This window comes from Hyposmocoma kahamanoa, unplaced genomic scaffold (assembly GCF_003589595.1).
Source record: "Hyposmocoma kahamanoa isolate Upper Pololo Valley unplaced genomic scaffold, ASM358959v1 88, whole genome shotgun sequence".
NCBI classification, from domain to species: domain Eukaryota; kingdom Metazoa; phylum Arthropoda; class Insecta; order Lepidoptera; family Cosmopterigidae; genus Hyposmocoma; species Hyposmocoma kahamanoa.
The window spans coordinates 13,918,389-13,939,970 of record NW_020654466.1 but is presented as its reverse complement, the minus strand read 5'-3'; the positions used below and the strand labels follow the sequence as shown (position 1 = coordinate 13,939,970).

Genomic DNA, 21,582 nt, shown 5'->3' with positions numbered 1-21,582 from the left:
ATAAGGTACAGTATGTAACTGTGTGGTCATGCGTAAAGTCCTTTTCAGCATTCATTTGTGTATGCAACTCGGTCAGTAAGTTGCAAAACAAAGAAATCCTATGAAAGGCACATTTGAAAGTGTGCAAATTCCCTATTTAGTCGACTTCGAGTTATTTTGACGAGAACCGCTTTAAGTAGACGCTCTATAATTGTACATTTAGTTATTTATTAGTGGAGTCCTTTTAGAGATTTTTATTGCATTTTATGGATCAGACTCTCTAAATTTTGTTTTGTTTTAATATATTCTTGAATAGATAATCATTTATGGAAAAAAATTAAGTTAAAAAAGATATTTTGCTAAAAGATAAAGGGAAGTTCAAATACTAATCTCGCCGAAAAGTTTTAAAAGGAATGCAAGATATTTTTTTTTACATTTGAAAGACATCGGAACTTAGTTTGAAGTAACAGAGATCATCGATACACAGATTTTTCAAGGAATATTTATTTTTATTAGAGATAGGCTCACGTTTGTCCTCAATTCACTGTGATTAACAGATCATTTTATTAGAATAATAAATAACTTTATGGTACCGTTCAATTAAGTTGTTATCTTTACTTTAATTTGCTATATGCAACATTTAATGTGCAAAAAAAATGTTTCATTTATTCATCCTAATATTATTTTGTTCTACAGTCGGATTATTTATAAATGTAACAAGTGTCCTTTTGGATTCGATCAATCCGTTCACTTCAATCGGCTCCGCGTAATACGTTCCGGCATATCTTGCCTTTTTGATCTCTCGTTGTCCATGGTCTACCTATTAAGGGTAAATATCGTTTTTACTGCAAACCTGCCCGTATTTAGCTCTCTGAGTCACAGTTTGTCAAGAGAAACGGTCGGATTTTACAAGAATTGCGTATCGGCAATGACAAGAGACAAATGACTCATTGCAAGGAAATTCAGCCAGCAGGTGTATGTTTAGGTGTTGATCGATCAATGCAAATCAGTCTGATACATATTATATTTGCAAATTGCTACATTGTATGTGTGTAACAATTACGACGTATACCTACTTGCGTGTTGAATTTTTTATACTTTGTATTGTTTCTAATCTCGTCTGAGAGTATTTACAAGGCATCAAAGACAGGATCTTTAATTTTTGGGCATTTTAATAAAAGGGCCGCTCAAAATTAGTAGCCAATTAGTAGTATTTATGTATTTATTTATTAATTACCTGATTCAGACAAAGACGCAGTTGCCGACTTAATGAGGCGTTGCCGTTCTCTAATGCCATGTAAACAAAGCATGGTCGTTAGGCATGTGGGAGGAGATCCTCCATTTAATCCAATTACTAGCATACAAGATTAAAAGTTTTTGTGACACACAATAAGATAAAAATAAATATACACGAGTCATACAATAAAAAATTTATCACGTACTTTGTCTTTATTTCAGGGGTCAGTTCTCAAGCACACTCGGTCGGTTCAGTCACTCGACAAGTCGATTGAATCCGAACAGTGAACCCGAAGAGGACTACACACGTAGCGCGCAGACACTGCCGAGAAAATTACACGACCGGAAGGAAAAACCCACCGAAAAACCAAGCTCCAACAAATACTGGCATCGCCTTACACCGAGCAAACGATCCACCAGCGCTAATAACATCTCTACCCACGTTTCAACCTCTCCTGAAGGGAACGTAAACGGCTACCCGCCTGGACCAGCCAAGCCGGCGCGGACATACAAAGCTCTGAACAGGAGCAAAAGTTTTGCTATGGGAGCTCCTGAACAGGAGACACAGCCACGCTACATTTCCGGTATGAGCCGTCATTACTCCACCATGTATAAATCTAACCCCCACTTGAGTCGCTTGGATGAAACACCAGAACAATTGAAGAGTCCGGGTATTGTGTCGATCATAAACCGTAGTCAAAGAGATCTTGCTGATGCTGTCTCACGAGAGACCGAACGCAGACGTGATGGACTATTTGGTGCAAGGTATGGCAAAACTACATCGCTGAGTAACGGCCATACAAACGGATATAATAAGTCATTTGATGACACAGATAAGAAGAAATTATTTCTTAAGGGACTGCGTGAACGTGCACCGGATCTGTATAACACTCTACATGCTGACGATGAATCTGACGGTAGTAGATTATCTTCTCGTTACGGCACACCGTCACCGCTCTACAAAGAAAGAATATCTGAGGAGCGTAAAATTCCGTTGTATAAAACTGATTCTTTGAACAGAGAAACGAGCCCATTTGTGTCACGTTTGGAGCCAAGGCTTAAGTCACCCGCCATTCGCCGTGGAAGCAACAGTAGCGATAATTATTCTGAAACATTCAGATATACGACACGGTCAGGTGATCCAGAGCGGCCCAGTGTAACTGACACCGTTGAAACTGTAAGTAAGAAAGTCCTACCAACTAGAGACGGTCGTGGTAAAGAAATAATTGAATCAAGAGAAGTTAACTCAGTGACAAAAAGTAGGGGTGGTTACAAAGAACCATTGACAAGTGCCAAATATTTCGATAACGGAATACGCGCGACACCTCTCGGTTACGAATCAAGAAATGGTTACACAGAACGAAGAAGTAGTAACTATAAAGTAATGGAAAAAATTAGAGATTATTGATTAACTGTCAAAAGAAAAAAACATAATTAATCTGCCATATTTTTCGAGTATATTTCATGAATCGAAGAGTCAACCGCAGACTGAACCTTTTTAAACGCTTTAGATATTAAGTTATCTAATTATATTCACATATTATAATAATCTATTTTTGTAAGCAGCTTCGTGTTCTCATGTAAAAAGTCATACTTATAGCTTTACTAAATATTAATAAATTAATAATTGTGATTTAAATCCGTCCAATATAATAAATTCTAAACTGTCCATTGATGTATCTAATATTGTTGATACTTATTATTTGTGAATAGACTTACATTTCGATAACAACATTTTATTGATATACGTAGGTTAAGAAATAATTTCATTAAATTGTATTTTTAATAAAATGTATCAATAAAATAAATATAATTGTGTTAATATGCACTAAATGATTTAGTTTTATTTGAGGTACCTGTTGTAAATTGAATTTGTGCTGAACCAACTGCTCTTTTTGTATAAGACCGTTAACGTATGTATATTGATGAACTTAGTGGAAACTGCTTATAACCAAAGCTCGAAATTATCAATATGTCTGATAATTATCAAGATTATTAACTGATGTCATTAAATGGCTCAAGTAAAATTCTGATTCACAGTTTAGTCTCTTTTGTAATTATAACTAATTTTTGACTACAAATGACTAACACTGAGAATTAATGATTAAACGAACTTACCTGTACGTGAAGTTCGATCATAATTATACAAAGGTATTAGTCCGAAGAGATTAGCATAGTACTTGTAGTATCGCATACGTACGGCCACTTTTACACGTTAGTTGAGGGCAGATAAATAAAAACCACCACTCTCTCCTTCGCCGGCGAGAGCCAGTGTTCGCGTGCCTGTTCTCATTTAGTTCCAGGATTGACATTTCACGACACATAGGGTGATCTGCGGGAGGATGGGCTGCTAATCGAACTTCACGTACAGGTAAGTTCGTTTAATCATTAATTATACTCGTATTCTTCCTTTGCGATTAGCATAGTACTTATAGATTTTGAGAGATTAGTCGTGAAATGATTTACTAACGATACACTTTTTTAGGAGTTTCATTTAGATATATTTATTCAAAGAACTGTGTTCTTAGCAAAAAAATCATGGTCTTTTAGTTATAATGCATGTACCTAGTATTTACAAACAATTATCAGTAGTGAACTTGTAAATAAATTATTAGTGACAATTTCTCAAAATACTTGTTGCAAAATAATCACATTGAGTAGGTATCTAAAACCGCTTTATGATAGAATTTACCGATGTGTTCGACGAACCCGACCACCCAGCTGTCCTTCTAATAACTAATCTAGATTAACGCCTAGACTAAGTGCCATAGATGTGGCATGTCGAGTACTGTGTGCTGAAAATAGAAACACATCAATGTCGCTAGAATGTAGTGTCCTTAACCCAGGGGCCTAAAGTCTGGTAACAGGCCTATAAGGACGCCTAAGACGCCTAATTTTCATCATCTTTTAAATTTAGAAATTAACACCATTCAAAATTTTTTGTATATAACCAGCCGTATTCAATAGCAGGACACGCAGAAATAATTAAACCAACGAATCTAGCAGTGCCTTATTTTACAAATTTTTAACTTGGAAAATTTATTGAGTTCAGATTTAATTTTAATTTCAGAGTAGCTTTACTTGAAAATTTTTAGAGTCTATGATATAGCCCAAGAATGTACAAGACAGAAGGCACCATAACACTTTTTTCTTCGTTGATAACAAAGACAATAGAAGCTTTTCAGTATGAAACAAGTTATTTAAACATTTTTCTCGAGACCTGCCTAATAAAAAGACATCATCGAGATACCCGGTGGAAAGGAAGCCTGCTAACCCGAGTAATTTTATATCGGATTTCATAATTTTTATAAATACAAAAGGTGCAGTATTTAAGCCAAAAGGCAACACATTAAACTCCAAAATTTTATGTTTCCAGTAAAAACGTAAAAATTTTTTTGGGTCCTGGTGTATTGGAACTAAAAAGTAAGCATCTTTGAAATCGATTTTTAAAAATATTTGAAAAAATTGAGTTTCTACTGTGTCGCATTGTGAAATAGCTCCTTTACACAGAAGATCGTCAATAGCCTCTCGAATATGTTTTTTGTCCGAAGAAGAATGATTATCGTTTTTCGGAATATCACCTTGAATTACGGATGAGCTTACAGGGATTTTATAACCTTCGATCTTAACATTGTAGGGTCGTTGGTTATTTGAGACCACTGAAGTATAAAGGTTGATAATCTACCTGTATATTGTACCTCGTTTAGCGATGGCTGCGCTTGAATGTCGGCCGAGAGCTCTTCGATGAGCTGACGGGCTGATTCTTGGAAGCAGGTAGGAGAGGTCTCGCGCTCCCTGTCGACCAGTGGCTCGAGGGAACACTCTTCGACTTTAAATTACTTTCACTGAAAGTTGTTTTATTAGTAATCGACTTCCAGGTGTTCTGTTTCGTATAGCTTGGAGTTTGCTTTAGCACTGCACCTGTTTTTGTTATATCTTTCGCAGATTTAAGCGTTTCGGCAAGGTTCTTAGCAAATAAATGAGAATCAATTTTTGCAAGTAGTAATTGATCTTTCATTCATTTTTTCAGTGAGGAAAGGATCAAGAACCTTCTTGTTAAAGAGTCACTATATTGAGTGTCACAAATAATTCGACCTGCATCCATCAATACTTTTAATAAATTAGGATCTTTATTGTTCTGGGAAATTAATACGGTAATTGGCGGTAATTCACCTAGACATGCAATTGCACTAGTTACTTGTTTTTGTTTCTGCCCCATGCCGCCAAGTCTTTCTAATGTTGTTTCTGATATAGCCGCTTTGACTTCAGGATTTATCTGCGGAGCATCAATTAATAAGCAGTTAGCCGAAACCAGATATTTTTCTCGTAATTCCTTCCGAGTTTCTTTGCTGAGTCCATTTGTGGCTATATGATCGAATCTTACAGCAAGTTCTTTTTGAATGTTTTTGCCGAGTGTTTTCGGTACAGAAGGGTCTTCTCCAAGGATATCTAATATATATACACTGCTCAGCTCTGATCCTACCAAGGGATCAACATTCGAAAGCAAGGCGAACGGTTCGTTAGTAGGATCTATAAGATCAATTACCTCGTTTGAGATAATAGGCTCTGCTGTTGTAGACGCAAGGTGCTGTGTCTAGAGACAAGTCGTCGCTGCGGGAGTTTGAGTTGATGGGGCAGCGTGAATTTGCACTTGAGCAACCACGGTGCTCGATTGCCTCGATATATTATGGCAATACCAACCACTTTCATCACTAGCAATGGCGCCTGCAAATAACGCAGACAGAAAATAATCAGCGCAAAGGCTATAAAAAAATACCACGTGTCTTCAAAATGAATAAGTTTGTTTATGATGCGCGGCCACGCATTGCTAAATTATAATTTATATTGTGTGCGTAAACACACTTCCATATTGAATTGGTAATTTTCATAGTTAAATTACCGAAAAAAAAGTATTATACAACTGCGAAAAAACATAAGTATTATGCGCGATCACGCATTGCAATTGCCAAAATATTTATCGCGTTGTTGAATGTACCTTCCGGTATAGGCGAAGCGGAGCAAAGCGAGCGATCACGTAGTTGGCGCAGTTCTCTACGACGCGAGGACGGCGCAGGCGATGCACATGACGATGATCTTGATAAATCCGAGGACCTTGATGATATAACTCGTACACGACGGAAACGGTTTCGTTCCAATTTTCTTAATTTTCTCTTTAGTTCACTGATTTCAAGAACATCACTCTTACATTTTCTATCAGACATTGTTTTTTATAGGAAGTATATATATTACGATATTATATGAGAGCGGAGAACGTGCGAAGTAGCCTGAGCACGAAAACACGAATGAGAACAGGCAAGCGAACAGCGCGCCACGGGCTCTCGCCGACGGAGGAGAGAGCGGTGGATTTTATTTTTCTACCCACACTACCAAAAAAAGCGGCCGTACGTATGCGATACTACAAGTATAACGCTAATCTCAAAGGACGAATACGAGTATAATTCTAAATAAACACCAAGAAGTCTTTGGGAAAACGATTTGGTTCGTGACTTTTTTGAAATTCACATTTCACACGTTTAGATACTAGTCTCTGACCAAACACATAGCTCCATATTGCTAGCGGTAGGATTTTGTTGTTCTAATGAATTTTATAAATATCAAGAAAATGTATCAAGTTATATTTGTTAAGATAATTGTCATGATAATTATCATTTCGAACTTTGCTTATAACCACTACTTATATAAATTTTAATTTGTCAGATAAACCTTTTTAAACCTCTCAAGAACATGTCTTGCTGTTAACCCCTAATTTCTATAATATTTATTTAAATATGAAACAAAATAAAATAATAAAACGGGGGATAGAAGAAGAATTACGTCGTGATAAAACCGTTAAACGTCGTCGTGTGCGTGTTTTATAGTTCATCGGAATGACGTGGTTAATACAAAAAAAATATTTTTTGTATCCAAACATAGGTTAATTACGATTCAACACTGAATCTGGTTATATTGCAATATGGTATTGCGGGCAGTTTTTGGGACTGTTACTTACCAAAAATATGGAGTCGGGGGTAGCTACCAGGGCTACTTCTTCACCATTAATGATCGCTAAACAAGTCGTTCAAGCAATATCTCCTTTAAAAACGAGTTTTACAGACAGTTTGAGGTACTGTTTCTTAACTCGCTCGCTACCTATGATGTTTGGAGGTCGTTAATACGAGCTTAGACTGTGATGGGGCCGCCTCACTAACAACTGAGGCAACGACCCTTACAACGACAAGCGAGCACGCAAATATTTTCGCCTGCTGCCGAGTGCCGCGCTGACACGGCGCGGCCAAAGTGCCCGCCGATATGGAGCTGTTTGTCGTCGGCGACGAAAGCGCCGTCATCAAATTGTACGAGAACGACACAAGGTAATAATTGATCTGTATTTTGTACCGAACAACTGTAAGCTCTTCGGCGCCCCAGTTTTGAGCCCAGAACTTAGAGATGTCCTCACAGTACAAAATAATCAAAGAGACATAAGGCCATTGAAACTATCCCTCACGTCTTGTCTTAAAAGAGGACACAAATTTATTGCGTCTACTCATGGACACAGGGTGCAGGGTGCATGCCATTGCATTGGTGAGTGCTAACACAGTGGTACGTTAACTAGGCGTAATTACATTATTTCTTCCATCAAAAACAAGATGAAGGAATCCGTTCAAAATGCTAAAAATGCTATTCTATTCGTTCATACATTGCCGGACTCCTTGAAGGCAGCTAAGGCTATTCACAAGTCAGGTTCAGAAGTAAAAGTAAACCCTACTACGAAACTTAGCCTTGCTAAGAAAGATCCATTAGGCACGTCGAAAACCTGGCGGATCAACCCACCACGCAAACAAGCGAAGGTGGCGAAGGAAACAAAAGAGATCATGACGACGCCGCCTACACTGACGAGGGATCAGCGCGCCGAGCACTCCAGGTCGTCGCAGACTCAGTAGTTCACTCGCAGTGGTCGATAACTTCACTGATAAAATAGCCGGCAGGCTTACTAATTTTATTAATTAATGGTTACTTATTATCCTATTCCCTGTATTGTTATCGTACATACGTACAAGGTTATAAATTCCCTTTTGTCGGCCCGTAATTCAGATGTGCCAGCACCTAGGAATTATTCGTATTAATTCGGACAGATCCCACTTTGATAAAGTCAATAAATATTTAATATTCATTGGCGCGATCTCAAAGTTCTTTATTCATATGCTAAAAATGTCGACATTGTAAAGAACAATTTTTATTCAATATATTTTTAGTGTGGAAACCGAATGGTAGAATGAGATTCATGCTAAGCTAAAAATATTGAATAAATTTAAAAACACACAACATTTTAAGTTAGAGGATTTCGGTACAGCTTTGAAATTAATTTCTCGCTTTTGTTTTTATAGCTAAGATCGGTCTTCAAGATGCATATTTTTAGTAAAAATTAATGATATATTCTGGAAATCTAAAAACCTTTTCAGTGGGGTCAAAAGATTTGCGAAATTAAAGTATTACCATTCGATCTCACCGCAGACCCTATGTTTTCACCAAAATAATATAGACTATTCGCAAAATTTATACGCTCCGCAGGGCGCTACCGGGTTCGATTCCCTAGTTCAATTTTCCCTTGGAGGGTGGAAAATTAAACAAGGAAATCCGAAAATGGCATTAATTATAATAGAAAAAAAATTAATTACAATTTAAAATTTTAAAATAAAAAAGGTACATGAATTTATAAAGGGTCGTGGTTACGTGCCTTAAAACTTTAGGTTTTCCGCTTCCGAGTATGGTACTCCTCTGTATATTTGCCGGCGCAGAAGAAGGGCCACATTACGACCACCAATGGTAGCCAGACGTAGTCAAGCTCCAAGTGTATGAGCCCAAAGGAAGCTCAGCAAAGGTAGCAATTGCCAACCCGAAGGTAGTTCAATCCGAAGGTAATTCAACCCGAAGGAGACTCTCCAATCCGAAGGTAACTTAGTCCGAAGGTAATTCAATCCGAAGGTGACTTTCCAACCCGAAGGTGACTCTCTAATCCGAAGGTAATTCAATCCGAAGGTAATTCCTGCAACGTACAACCAAGTGGTAGTAAAAGTTCTAAAGCTTTTGCCTCCGTTCTGAAAACCCACGGACGGCAAAAGAGAATTAGAGGAGCACCGTAATAGCAATTGCGTGTAGCGCGACCAGAACTGAGTTGCAGTTTAAATTGTGTAAAAATAGATAAAAAAAGAATTTAGGTAGAAAGGCTGAAGGCCGAGACGTTTGCTTATTGTTAGAAAAGAATAAAAACTAAATAAGCCAAAGAAAACAACGTCTGGTAAAAAAATACAATTAAATTTGATCGTTACAGTTTCAAATTTTGATAATGCAATCTTCAACATTTCTGAAAGCGAATGGTACTATGGTTTAAATTTATATATATATATATATATATATATATATATATATATATATATATACATATATATTTACATACATATGTATCTAATAATGACATTAGTAAATAAAAGCGTTACAAGTGTTTTGTGTGTCATTCAACTTACCCTATATACAGTGGGACCTTTCACTTTCACAACTATTTAAGTACGTTTCATGTGATTAGGAAGCAATAATCTTCGATTTACAATAAATTTTATTATGATTAAAATTACGTAACGGACCTTTTAATATCGGGAGCGCTGCCAAGCCGAGCGTGGCCTGACTCTGAAGACGTTCTGGCGCTGTCCGACAGGCGGGCGCCCTCCCCTCTCTGCGTCCATCATCATTCGAAAATGCAACGTAGGTTGCCATAGATTTAACCAACTTTGTCTATGGTAACTCGTGGTTTTAATGTTTTGCAATCAATTATTATTTAAAAATATGATATATTTGTTGAAGAAATGTTTGTGTTCTATTTTTAATACAGTTAAATTAAAAAACGATTTATTCAAAAATAATTTAACAACTTTGTAACGTTCCGTTACGGGCTAATGTCTGCGTTAGGATATACCTCGATGACTAGCTTCTTGTAGCTTCTCGTCTTTCGAACTATTCTTAGAAAATAATACGCAGAACAAAAACAAACATGTTTACAGCTCTTGGTTTCTTCATAAAAAGAAATCCAAAGAAAAATTGTATATTTTTGAGTTACAATCTAAGGTAGCCTACCTACTGATAAAGTATATCGTATTAAAAAAGAAATTTACAAAATTTCGAAATATCACTACATGTTGAATAATACTATTTTATTTTTTCTTCTTGTTTTGTTGCTCGTTTTAGGTCTACTTTCATATCAGCGTGCTCGGTCGTCGAGTACAGCTGGCTATTATAGGAAATTATTTGAACAACTTAAGTTTTTAAATTTAAATGGTGACAACGATACCAGAATTAACCTGGTGAAATAAAACTATTGCGTTGGTATTAGTATTAAGCGGGACACATTCCTTTCTTTTCTACATAAGTTTTGATTATAGTGACCCTCCCTACCGACTCTTAGGGAATACGAGAAGAGCACTATAACCTGTACAAGCACAGGAACCTTCTCAATCTGGTCCTGACCCCAGATCAGCCTGTTTGCACAGTACAGCACCCTCCCTATTTTTCAGATAGGTAGTGGCACTGTAGGCACACTTTCGTTGCCACGCAACGGTGGCCAACGACTAACGGTTGCCACCGCGATAACTATGAATTCCAGATCTTCTCCGATGCCTCAACAACGGGGTGGGGTGTCACCTGTGGTAAGGATAGAGCCAGTGATCTGTGAGAGTTCTCGAAGGGGCCCAACACGTTAATTACGTGCCTCTTGTACTCTGTCTTTAAGGCTATAAAAAATGCGTTTGTTTGTACTCATTACAGCGTCCACAACACTTCCAAGTTACCGTGGCTGCTGCAGAGTTATCCGTTCGGCATTGATTTGTAGGAGCATACCTCCGTCTACATTAGATGCGGATGTTGGCGTTTCTTTCACCAAATTCCGTCAAACAGTATGATGTTTACCTGACAACATGGTATTACCATTGTCTTCAAAGTAGGGTCAACTTATATAGTGCAACTATTTCAGATGTAATTCATTTCTTGCAAAATTATACAGTCACGACGGAACGCAATACAGGATGCTCCATTCGTGTCGTTCTGCCTTTACTTTAGTGTAGGACACGTAGGATAAGTTCTTAAAAATGTTATTTAGAGGCCTATTTCGTTCTCGACCTCCGCGACCAGAGCACATGACCAAAGTATGACACGACATTTCCATCGTGCTAACGTTCCTTAGAGAAACTATACCCTAATGAATCCTCGTCACTCGAAAATATTTTTAAAAAGCTTATTTATTAGCCACAGCAAATGCACATAGGGTGCAGACATTCTCGAAAATAAATAAAGATAACATCTTGTCATTTTAAAATTATAGAATTGATAAAAACGTCTAGTCTAGTACTTTCAGCCGATTTTAGTTTTACCTTTTTTAATCACAAACCGGTCATATGCAGTTCTCACTGAGCAGAACTACTGAAACAAAACTCTTTCCCTACATGGGACTGTCAAGAGTCTGCTTCAAGAACCTCATAAAGCCGTTCAGGTTAGACGCTTATTGGCTGGGTACTAAATAATAAAGTATATAAATAAAGTATATTTTTAAGGATTATTCCAGTTTATATTCATAAAAGTACCTCTCGCTACGCATCCCAAGCGACGCCTTATTACAAGTTGGTGGAATGCGCCGGCTTTCAAATGATAGATGAGAGAATTGCGATGTGAAAAATTTTTATATTTTTATTTTGAAAAATCTGGCAACGGGAGAAGTATAATATAATTCAAGCTTTCAAATGGTGAACACAAGCTTGCGAATGATGGAAAAGTTCCAATGAAGAGAACTCCGTTGGAAAAATTTTTATATATTTTTATGAAAAAAAAAACGTTTATTGCCCGTGGTCCTACTGCGTTTGCCCGTGGTTCTACCAGTAGGACTACGGGCAATAAGTTATTTTACTCTATGGGCATTGGTCCTACTGATTGATTGGGTGTACAGTCACCGTCAATATGTTATGTTAATAATGTAACTAGTGTCGCAGATTCTCGCCGAGATCTAAGCTCAGCGCGATAACCACGATTCCAGAGCCACCTTGACGCGCCAATACACCGATGACCCGCCAGATATCAGCCAAGACGAGATCGTGCTGGCTCTAAAACAGCTAAAAAACGGAAAAGTCTCCGGTAAAGATGGAGTTACTGCAGAACTTCTAAAGGCTGGAGGAGTTCCTGTCATTAAGGAACTCCAAATAATACCATTATTATACTACATTACTATATTTATTATACTCTAATACCATTTTGCTTACAATAGCATTACTGCAGAAAAAAAGACGTACGATTGGTTTAACGCAGCTTGTCCAAAGCATGCCCTACAGAAATTTCGGAATTTACAAGTTCCATCAGAACTACCATTATAAATTCGTCGTTCTTAATCAACACTTCTGACCTTTTTTTGTTTTTGATTTTGTGTCTTAAATTGGCTTCTAAATCAAAATTATGTAAAATGCTCAAAAGTCGATGTAAAGTGACAGTATTTTTATTTACAGATCTGTTCAATTTTGAATGCCACCCTTCGATGGCATTATTGGTTCGGTGACGTAGTGCAAAAACACTTAAAATTGGGGCTATGTTTTTTTTTAACCAAAACCTGTCTATGTAATTTATGAATTTGGACATGTCAGTTGTTTCGCTTTGACATTTGATGTAATTCCATCCTTCAGTAACAAACATCTGAGGTAACAATGCCAGGGCTGCAGTTAAAGAAACAATCCTTTTTTGAGCTTTAGTTTTTGTAACTTGTAAATATTTAGCTTTTCGCCAGACTGCTCGACACCAATGATAAAAACAACCCTTAATTTGTGTTTCTGGAAATAATTCTGACATGGCATTTATTGCCGCTATCTCATAATCGCAATGTACAATTGCCGGTTTCCAATGCGACAATTGCGATCTGATGAGAGAAAATAAAATGAAGTATGTTTTCTCTGTCTTATCGGGTAGTAAGGCGAAAATTAACGGCACTACTTTTGTGGTCTCCATTGAACTTCCTACATCACCGAGCAAAGTATATAATTGTGCGAAGGGTTTCGGACAGCTCTTGAACGTTCCGTCCATGAAATACTCTTTAATATTTGAAACGGAGTCTCTAGCTGTTAAAGAACAAAAAACAAGAATGCGCGAACCTTCATCTGAGTAGTCAGCTAAAACGAAAGATGAAAATTTTTCAGGTATTTCCACCTCTTTCAGGCATTTATATATTGTTTTAAACACATGCATAGCCTTGTTTCTAATAGTGTATAAACAATGTTGCGTGTTTGACAGCGAAGGTATATCGGCGACAAAGTTTAGGCCTGCATCTTGTAGCTCAACCATGGCTTCATTATATAGCCGAGGTACTGGTCGATTTGACGTTGTAACCGTTTCTTTTAAATCTGCCAACGCCTTATCGACGATATTTTTTTCTTCATTTGATTGACAAGTATGATGTTTCTGATTTAGTGTCATATTCCCCTGAAGAAGAAAAAAAACAGACTAACAATCGAACGTGAGAAACTAAAAAGTGAATCCAACCACCCCCTTACCTCTTCACCCCACTCATCTATTGGAACATGTATGAATACTGCTATCGACATCAGTCGTGTCAGAACTGGACTTCGTAATGACGAATGTTCATTTATAGAAGGATCGTTGATCGCAGAATTAAAAAGAGTAGCAAATATGGAAATGAGTTACCTTAATTTTTATTGTACCCGTACATTTTTCCTTTTTATAATTCGAGCACCGCCATATTTCTGATCCATCCTTATATGGTCTCAATTTATAATATTGGTGGCCTGCAAATAACAGCACAGTGCCACCCTTTCTTTTAATAAATTCCATTGTGTATATATTCCTATTATTTTTATTATTTCTCTTAATAGCGGCCAATAATCTAAGAATTACACGGAAAAGAAATCAATGTCAACATGACATGATAATTGAATTTCTTTGTCAGGGAATAATAGAAAACCACATTATTCCTTCTTCAATGTGGTTTTACAATATAAACTATTTGGTTAGGTCTGCACCTAACCAAAGAGTGTATTGTAAACTTCCTATTGACTGTACTACTTGATCAGTAGGACCAATGCCCATAGAGTAAAATAACTTATTGCCCGTAGTCCTACTGGTAGAACCACGGGCAAAAAAAATTGCCCGTGGTTCTACCAGTAGGACTACGCAGTAGGACCACGGGCAATAAACGAAAAAAAATCACCAGGAAAGCGTAACAAAAGGTCGAAATTTATATTTTTACTTATTTAATATGGTTTTATAATTGATACTAGTGAAAAGTGCACGAAGAAAATATGTATGGTATGTCGGCACAAAAGTTTAATGGATTCAACGATGTAGATGAGTTTTTGAACCAATTTGAGGCCATTAGTATATTAAATAATTGGTCTGATGTGCAAAAGAGATACGTGTTTGCATTGTATTTGGAGGGGCCAGCTCTACAATGGTACAAAACGTATTTTTCTTCATACATGACGTGTGATGTGATTGCACAGAAACTAAGAGAGGAATTTCCCTCACAAATAGATTACGCCCGAGAATTTTATTATAGGCGACAGGGGCCTAATGAATCGCTGATAAGTTATTTTTATAGTTTAAATGAGTTAGCGATGAAAGCGAATATTCAAGATGTTCAGTTTGTTAAGCATTTTTTGAAATCTTTGATACCCAATTTTAAATGGATGCTGGCTAGTAATTTGTATGTATCGATAGAGGAGTTGAGGAAAACAATTATCCAAGTAGATGACATATTTAATCACAATTATAATGAAGTAGACGAGATATTGAATTGCCAGTATATTGTCATATGGAGCATTCTTGCTGTTGGCAAACACAGGGTGACTCTGCACCGATAATTAGACCCGAGTCTAAGCAATCGGAATATTTAGTGCCACAGGCACCAGTTGTGTAGCACGATACGCCAAGTCAAGGGTATTCACGAGCACATAGTAGTGGATCTTCGTCGGGATCTCCTCAACGTGGTTGTCAGAAAAGCGCAACTGAACATGTAGAAAATTTGTCTACAATTGATAGTTTTAGGGTAGATGAGGCACCTTTTGTATCTGTTTTTATTAATGATGTATGTTGCGAGGCGTTGGTGGATACTAATGCTTCAGTTTCAGTAATTTCTCGTTATTTTGCGGAAAGGTTGCAGTTGCGTATCGATGATACTCCAAGTTTTCCATTACGTACAGTGGGTGCAACGCCAATAAATGTGCAGTCGTCCACCAAAGTGTCGTTAATGATTAATGGAAAGGAATATCCTTCGAAGTTGCTGGTTGTAGACGATCTTGAAAAATATTTAATTCTGGGTCGAGATATTTTGAAGAGATGTGGTTTCGAGTTGTCAAAAGTGGAAATTGACAATAAAATTTCGTCTAAGTCCGTGACGGATATTGGGTCAAATAAAGAAAAACCTTCTTTGAAACCAGTATCAAAAAGTTTAGATGATTTCTCGCTAGATAGATCGGAGCATGTAAACTCTTCTAGAATTATAAACGAAGTTGATGTCAGTGACAAGACGTGTCAATTGCGTCAAAAACGTGATTTCAATAAAAATAATTATAAATATGCTTTGCCGAAAGTAAATATAAAATGTAATCCGGAAAGCGACAGTTTTAATCGAGTTCGCGTAAATAATGTGGAGAATTTACGAAGTGTATTGATAAAGCGGGCAACTTCAATCGATCCACGTAAAGAATATGTAGGTAATATTCAATCCCAACGGAAGCGATTATTTGATAAGAAAGACAGGATTGCTTTGTTATCTAAGAAGTATGATACGCGAAGGTTAGGGTAGACAGAATCTACTGCATGCGAGTAGAATGGAAAAGTTCTTTAGGAGATAATTTAATGTTTTCTTGTTTTCTATTAAGTTAACTAATCTTTTATGTTTACTTTTCATGTGGAACCACATTGACGTTATGAGAAATATTTGGAGAAAAATTAATATTTTCCTGTACATGCAGACTTGGAAGGAAGGGAGGAGAAGATACACCATCAAATAGATAAAATTTACTTTTGTTTTCTTATATATTTTTTAATTTGATAGATATATTGTCCTGTATATGCGAATAGTTCGTGCTCATCCTTCCAGTTGAACAAGGACTGTCTGCGTGCTGGGAAAATATATTTATTTAATTATTAGAAATCCTTCATGTGGTATACCGCCATATCATATGTATATTAAGATTATTGATTTGTAACCCTAAACATGTAAAGAAGTGAAATAAAGTATATTTTTAAGGATTATTCCAGTTTATATTCATAAAAGTACCTCTCGCTACGCATCCCAAGCGACGCCTTATTACAGTACGTAGTACGCTAGAGGACAGTAGTGTGGACGCAACGGCGTTCGGCGCGCATAGCGCACGACACTCTGCCACCTCCGCCGCAAGGCGTGCAGGCCTCAGTATCGGCACTATCCGTCATACAGCTGGCTGGTCATCTAACTCCAACACCTTTTTCTGTTTTTACAACAGACCCTTGATTGACGATAACTCGAACGATGATTCTTTCGCTCATGCTATTATAGGTAACTCTTGTTAAATATACTGCTATAATACATATAAACAGTAACTCCGACTGATTAATACTAGTAAAGTGAAAGTTAAAGGTGTTTTCTTAGTACGTAAGAAAAATTTACTGTATTACTAACATTACTATGGATTTTGGTCCAAAATAAATAATTCTATTATATTCTATTCTATTAGTATCAAATCAACAATAAATAAGATCTTGAGATAATGATGATGATTATTGATGAAAATATTTCATTCTCTATATTTCTTCATACTCCATGTGTATATAGATAGTATATACATACGACTATCTCTAAAAGTCTACTAGTGTTTTTTATATGCTAATCTTGAGGAAGAAGCCGAGTATAATTAATGATTAAACGAACTTACCTGTACGTGAAGTTCTATCATAAGTATACGAAGGCTTCGTCCGAAGAGATTAGCATCCCACCCTCACATGGGCACAATCTAATTTTACCTAGTCATACATTAGTCATCATCACGTTCCTTAGTGCTTCTTAATTGTGAAATATTTCTAATTAATTAACGCTCTGAACTAAATGAAATGGCGTGATCGAGCAGTGAACAAGTAAACGAGGTGTACTGTCAAAACAATTTTTATTTTACCCTCCTTTTACCCTCAATGTAGTGTGAAAGTGGCGGCCGCTACGCGGTACTACTAGTGTTGTTTATATAAATATGCTAATCTCTTCGGACGAAACCTTCGTATAATTATGATAAAGCTTCACGTCCAGATAAGTTCATTTAATCATTAATTATGTCGCACTATGACAGATTTCCGTCACATTCTGAAGTAAATCCGTCATAGTGTGACATAATCATTTTAATCTCCGGTTAAATAAAAGCACCTCAATATCTCCGGAATCGAAGATAAAGCCATGCCTTAATGTCATTACATGGCTCAAGTAAAATCGAGCTCTGGAAACCGAGGGCGATAATTTGAATGAAAAATTAAAGAATGTCAGCTTTTTCAAATTTCAAATTCAAATTCAAAAAAAACTTAAATAGAAAAACTTATTGAGTAACATGTGCTAAAGTGGTTAGTATATTTTGTTGAGATTTTACGTTTATTGTCAAAAGAACATACGGCAAAAGTGGCATATTTTGTATTTTTATGTCGAACGCAATTAAAGAATTATATAAATATTACAAAAAAATCATACGAATCACTTTCATAAGCTATTACGTCATGCGGTAAAAGAACGCAAGCTGAGCACAAGTTCGCTCAATAGCCGAAGTGTTGATTATTCGCAATACTAAATAATCGTACCATATTTATTGTGTCAAGAATATCTGTATATTTTGTTAAAAAATGCCAGATATTATGACAAATATTATTGTATACGCGCCTACTTGAAGTATCGGAGTAAACACACGAAAAGGGTAAGGTGCGGAGAGAAAAAGCCGATTGAGCCTGTTAAGAGCGAACGGACATTTCAATGGTTTTGTGTGCGCACATAAATTTTTTCTTACTAATTTTCCAAAACCCATAATAGATTTAATATACTTCATTGTACAAAATTACTAGTGGATTCAATGCGTAATCCCCCTAAACAATAAATATGTAGATAACAATTCTAAAAATGAAATAATATGTAGGTACGAATAATAGCAAAAAGAAGAGACGTACAATTTTTCGTTTTTACCAAATAGCCTAACGGCTAGCGCGGCATACCGAATAAACATAATTTTAATTTATATTAATGCCACCTAGCGAATATGATAGCATATCTCGAGACCCCAACCACATTCCTTGGTATTATGTGCGCTGTGGATAACTTTGTGTCGTGTTCGTTCTAATTAAAATTAATAGATGGCAGTGGCAGCAGCTGCGAAATCGCCTTCTTCCTACTGTAAGTAAACCTAATAGTAGGAAGAAACAACACAATAAAATTGTAAGACGATGTTGCTTTGAAAGATTTAACCGTGTCATTTAATGTGTGCCTATTACATACGACCTTGATGGGACAAGAAACATGACGGTTATATTATTATAACGATTGTAGACAAGTACAGTCGATAGAAAAACTAAAAGGGTACTATGTAATATTTTATAATGATGAGATCTTTGACATTCAAGTGGACAAAGATTTACGTAGCGGTCAACTTAAAATAGTATTTTGTACAAATAAGCTTTGTGGAAATCAAAAACACATACATATGTAGTCGGAATTTTTAAGAAAACATTTAAAGTCATAATTTCAGACGAAAGACTGCTGAATAAAGGCTTCCCAAATAGATCGTCACAACAACTGGACGTGTTCACATAATGTCAACTGAGGGTAAGGTTACAGTGCTATACATATTTGAGCAAGTAATTGTCTCTGCTTGATGTATGGCTATACAAATCATGTCTTTAAAGTCAAACTGACCATTTACATGTCATATGATTTGTAAGTTATCATTATGACATTTTGCACTATGTTATGCGTTATTAAAGTATACTCATATACACAAGATACCTGACCCCCCAAGCCGACTATGTCGACCTTTTGGTTACGAGCACAAAAATGTGGAGAAAAAGCGATCGTATGCATACTGCAGAGCGATTTCGCGATTTGTTAATCTATTCATACCCACCCTACGCTTTATTAATAACATCTTCCCACCCACTTTAGGCAATTTCTAGTGAACAAATATTGTGATTTGTCAACGTTAACATTAAAAAGCGAAACAATGCTGTTAAAAATATAACGTTAAAACAAAATTGTGCTCGTGGAATCGAACCACGGATATTGTAATTGGCAGTCCATACAATAAACAGCTGGACCAATTTACTTGAATATTAAGTGACGAAATTTAGTATTGGTTTTAAAAGTAAGTTGATCATCTTCAAGCAACACTCCACTGCTTATACGATAAAGTTGAAATGGCTTTAATTTTTTCTTTGTTCAATACGTAACATGGCTCTCAGAACCAAAAGGTCGGTTTGGGCATGTTAGGGGGTCAGATATTTCATGTGTAATGACTGTACATGAATAGTTCAGGAACAAGAATAGATGATAGGGATGGGCAATCTTAAAATATCGAGATATATCGTCTCGATTTCACAAACAGTATCGATATTTATCGAGCGAAATATAAAATTACTCAAAACCAATATTAATCTAAAATATTTCCAAAATATGTATAAAAATTCAAGTTCGTAAAATAAGACACGGCCAGACGAGGCCAGATCAAACAACATCACATACGTCGCTCTGATCCCAAAGTAAGTAGCTAAAGCACTTGTATTATGGAAATCGGATACAACGACGGTACCACAAAGCCCCAGATCCGAGACAATATAGAAAAGTTAGTTTCTACACTGACCCGGCCGGAGATCGAACCTGAGACGTCAGAGATGGCGACACCATAAAAACCGGTATGCAAGCCATTCGACCACGGAGGCCGTTTGATTAGAAGTACAGCTGTGGTTCTCTGCTGGAACATTTGGAAGGAAAAATAATCACCATTTTAAGTGGACTAGGAGGCTCCGCCCAGAGCACCGGCAGTTGGCAAAAGGTACATATTTCTCTTTTGAATTTATATATCTACTTATTTTATTCTACAAGATGATAGCTAACAATCTATGTGCAATGTGCATTGATATTATTTTCAAATAATCATAAACCACTTGCTGTGACCGTCCGTCAAAAAAATATACCGTAAATGATACATGACAAAAATTTGGTATGTCGAGATTAAAAATATAATAATAATAATAACAACAATAATAATGATAACAATGTGACAGACAACCACATGAATTCCCTGGTTTCAAACTAAGGAAATCCCTGTACTGAGTATCAGAGCAAAGGAACTCCCTCAGGAGCACTTTTTTTACATGATAGGCAGATGACTCCACTCCACTTGGTGTTAAATGAAAAGTGGAACCTAAACGTGAAGGTGCTTAGTGCAGTGTTGATACAATCACGACTCCAGCCACCTCCACCCTGCATGCCTACAAGATGCCTCTTCACGTCTTGTTTGAAGAACCCCATATCGTAAAAAGGACAGAACACGTGCGCTGGAAGGGATTTCCATTTGCAGACTGTCCGACAGAGAAAGGTGTCACCAAATTATTTAGTTCGCGATGGAATACGGTAAATTGTAAAACGGTGAGTACGGAGGCCAACGCGTGTTTCGGAGCAGGAAAGGTGAGGGAGGGATATGGTTGAATATTTCTTTAGAGCACTCGCTGTGTACATTCGACAAAAGGCGCTAAGCAATGCAACATTTCTACGCAATTGCAGAGGATCAAGGTGGGACGAGATCTCTTGATCGCTGATAATTCGCGAGTGGCGACGCTGCAAACTGTCCAAGGCATCGAGTAGGTACTTAGCTGAGCCGCCCGAGAGATGCGAACAAATACTCAACGCAACACCTGACCTGTGTTTTGTAAAACAGGTATAACTGATCAGGCGTGAAGAAACGACGCACCCTTTTCAGGACTCCGAGTTTTCATGAAGCTATTGTAATCACCGTTTCGATGAAAAATAAGAAGACGAGAGCCAGGTGTTACTGCTTGATGCGTCAAATTTGTGCCCATTAGAGAAAGAACGGGAAGGGATGGTGACAAATTTGCTGTAAACGTGCGTTTGCATTGAACTTAACCAGAACACTCAGATCAGAACCAATTCCGATAGAACCAGTCATTTCCTGAATTGGTTCTATCGGAATTTGAACCCAGGACCTCCGCATCTAGCGCCTATGGAGAAAACCGTTGGGTCGAGGTCGCCGAATATTGACGATATATCGATTATATCAAGAAATATCGATATTCTTATAAATCTGTTTTACACCC

At 36.9% G+C, this 21,582-nt stretch overlaps 1 protein-coding gene across 2 annotated transcripts in view; it reads left to right on the top strand.

Annotated features, from left to right (window-relative positions):
* The window catches only part of LOC113235578, a 182,604-nt gene extending 179,894 nt beyond the window's left edge, over window positions 1-2,710 (top strand). For both annotated transcript variants that reach the window (XM_026471322.1, XM_026471321.1), the window contains one exon: window positions 1,438-2,710. In XM_026471322.1, the coding sequence (XP_026327107.1) occupies window positions 1,438-2,623 (1,186 nt within the window). In that variant the 3' untranslated portion in view covers window positions 2,624-2,710. The remainder of the gene's footprint in view (window positions 1-1,437) is intronic.
* Window positions 2,711-21,582: the final 18,872 nt, after the last annotated feature.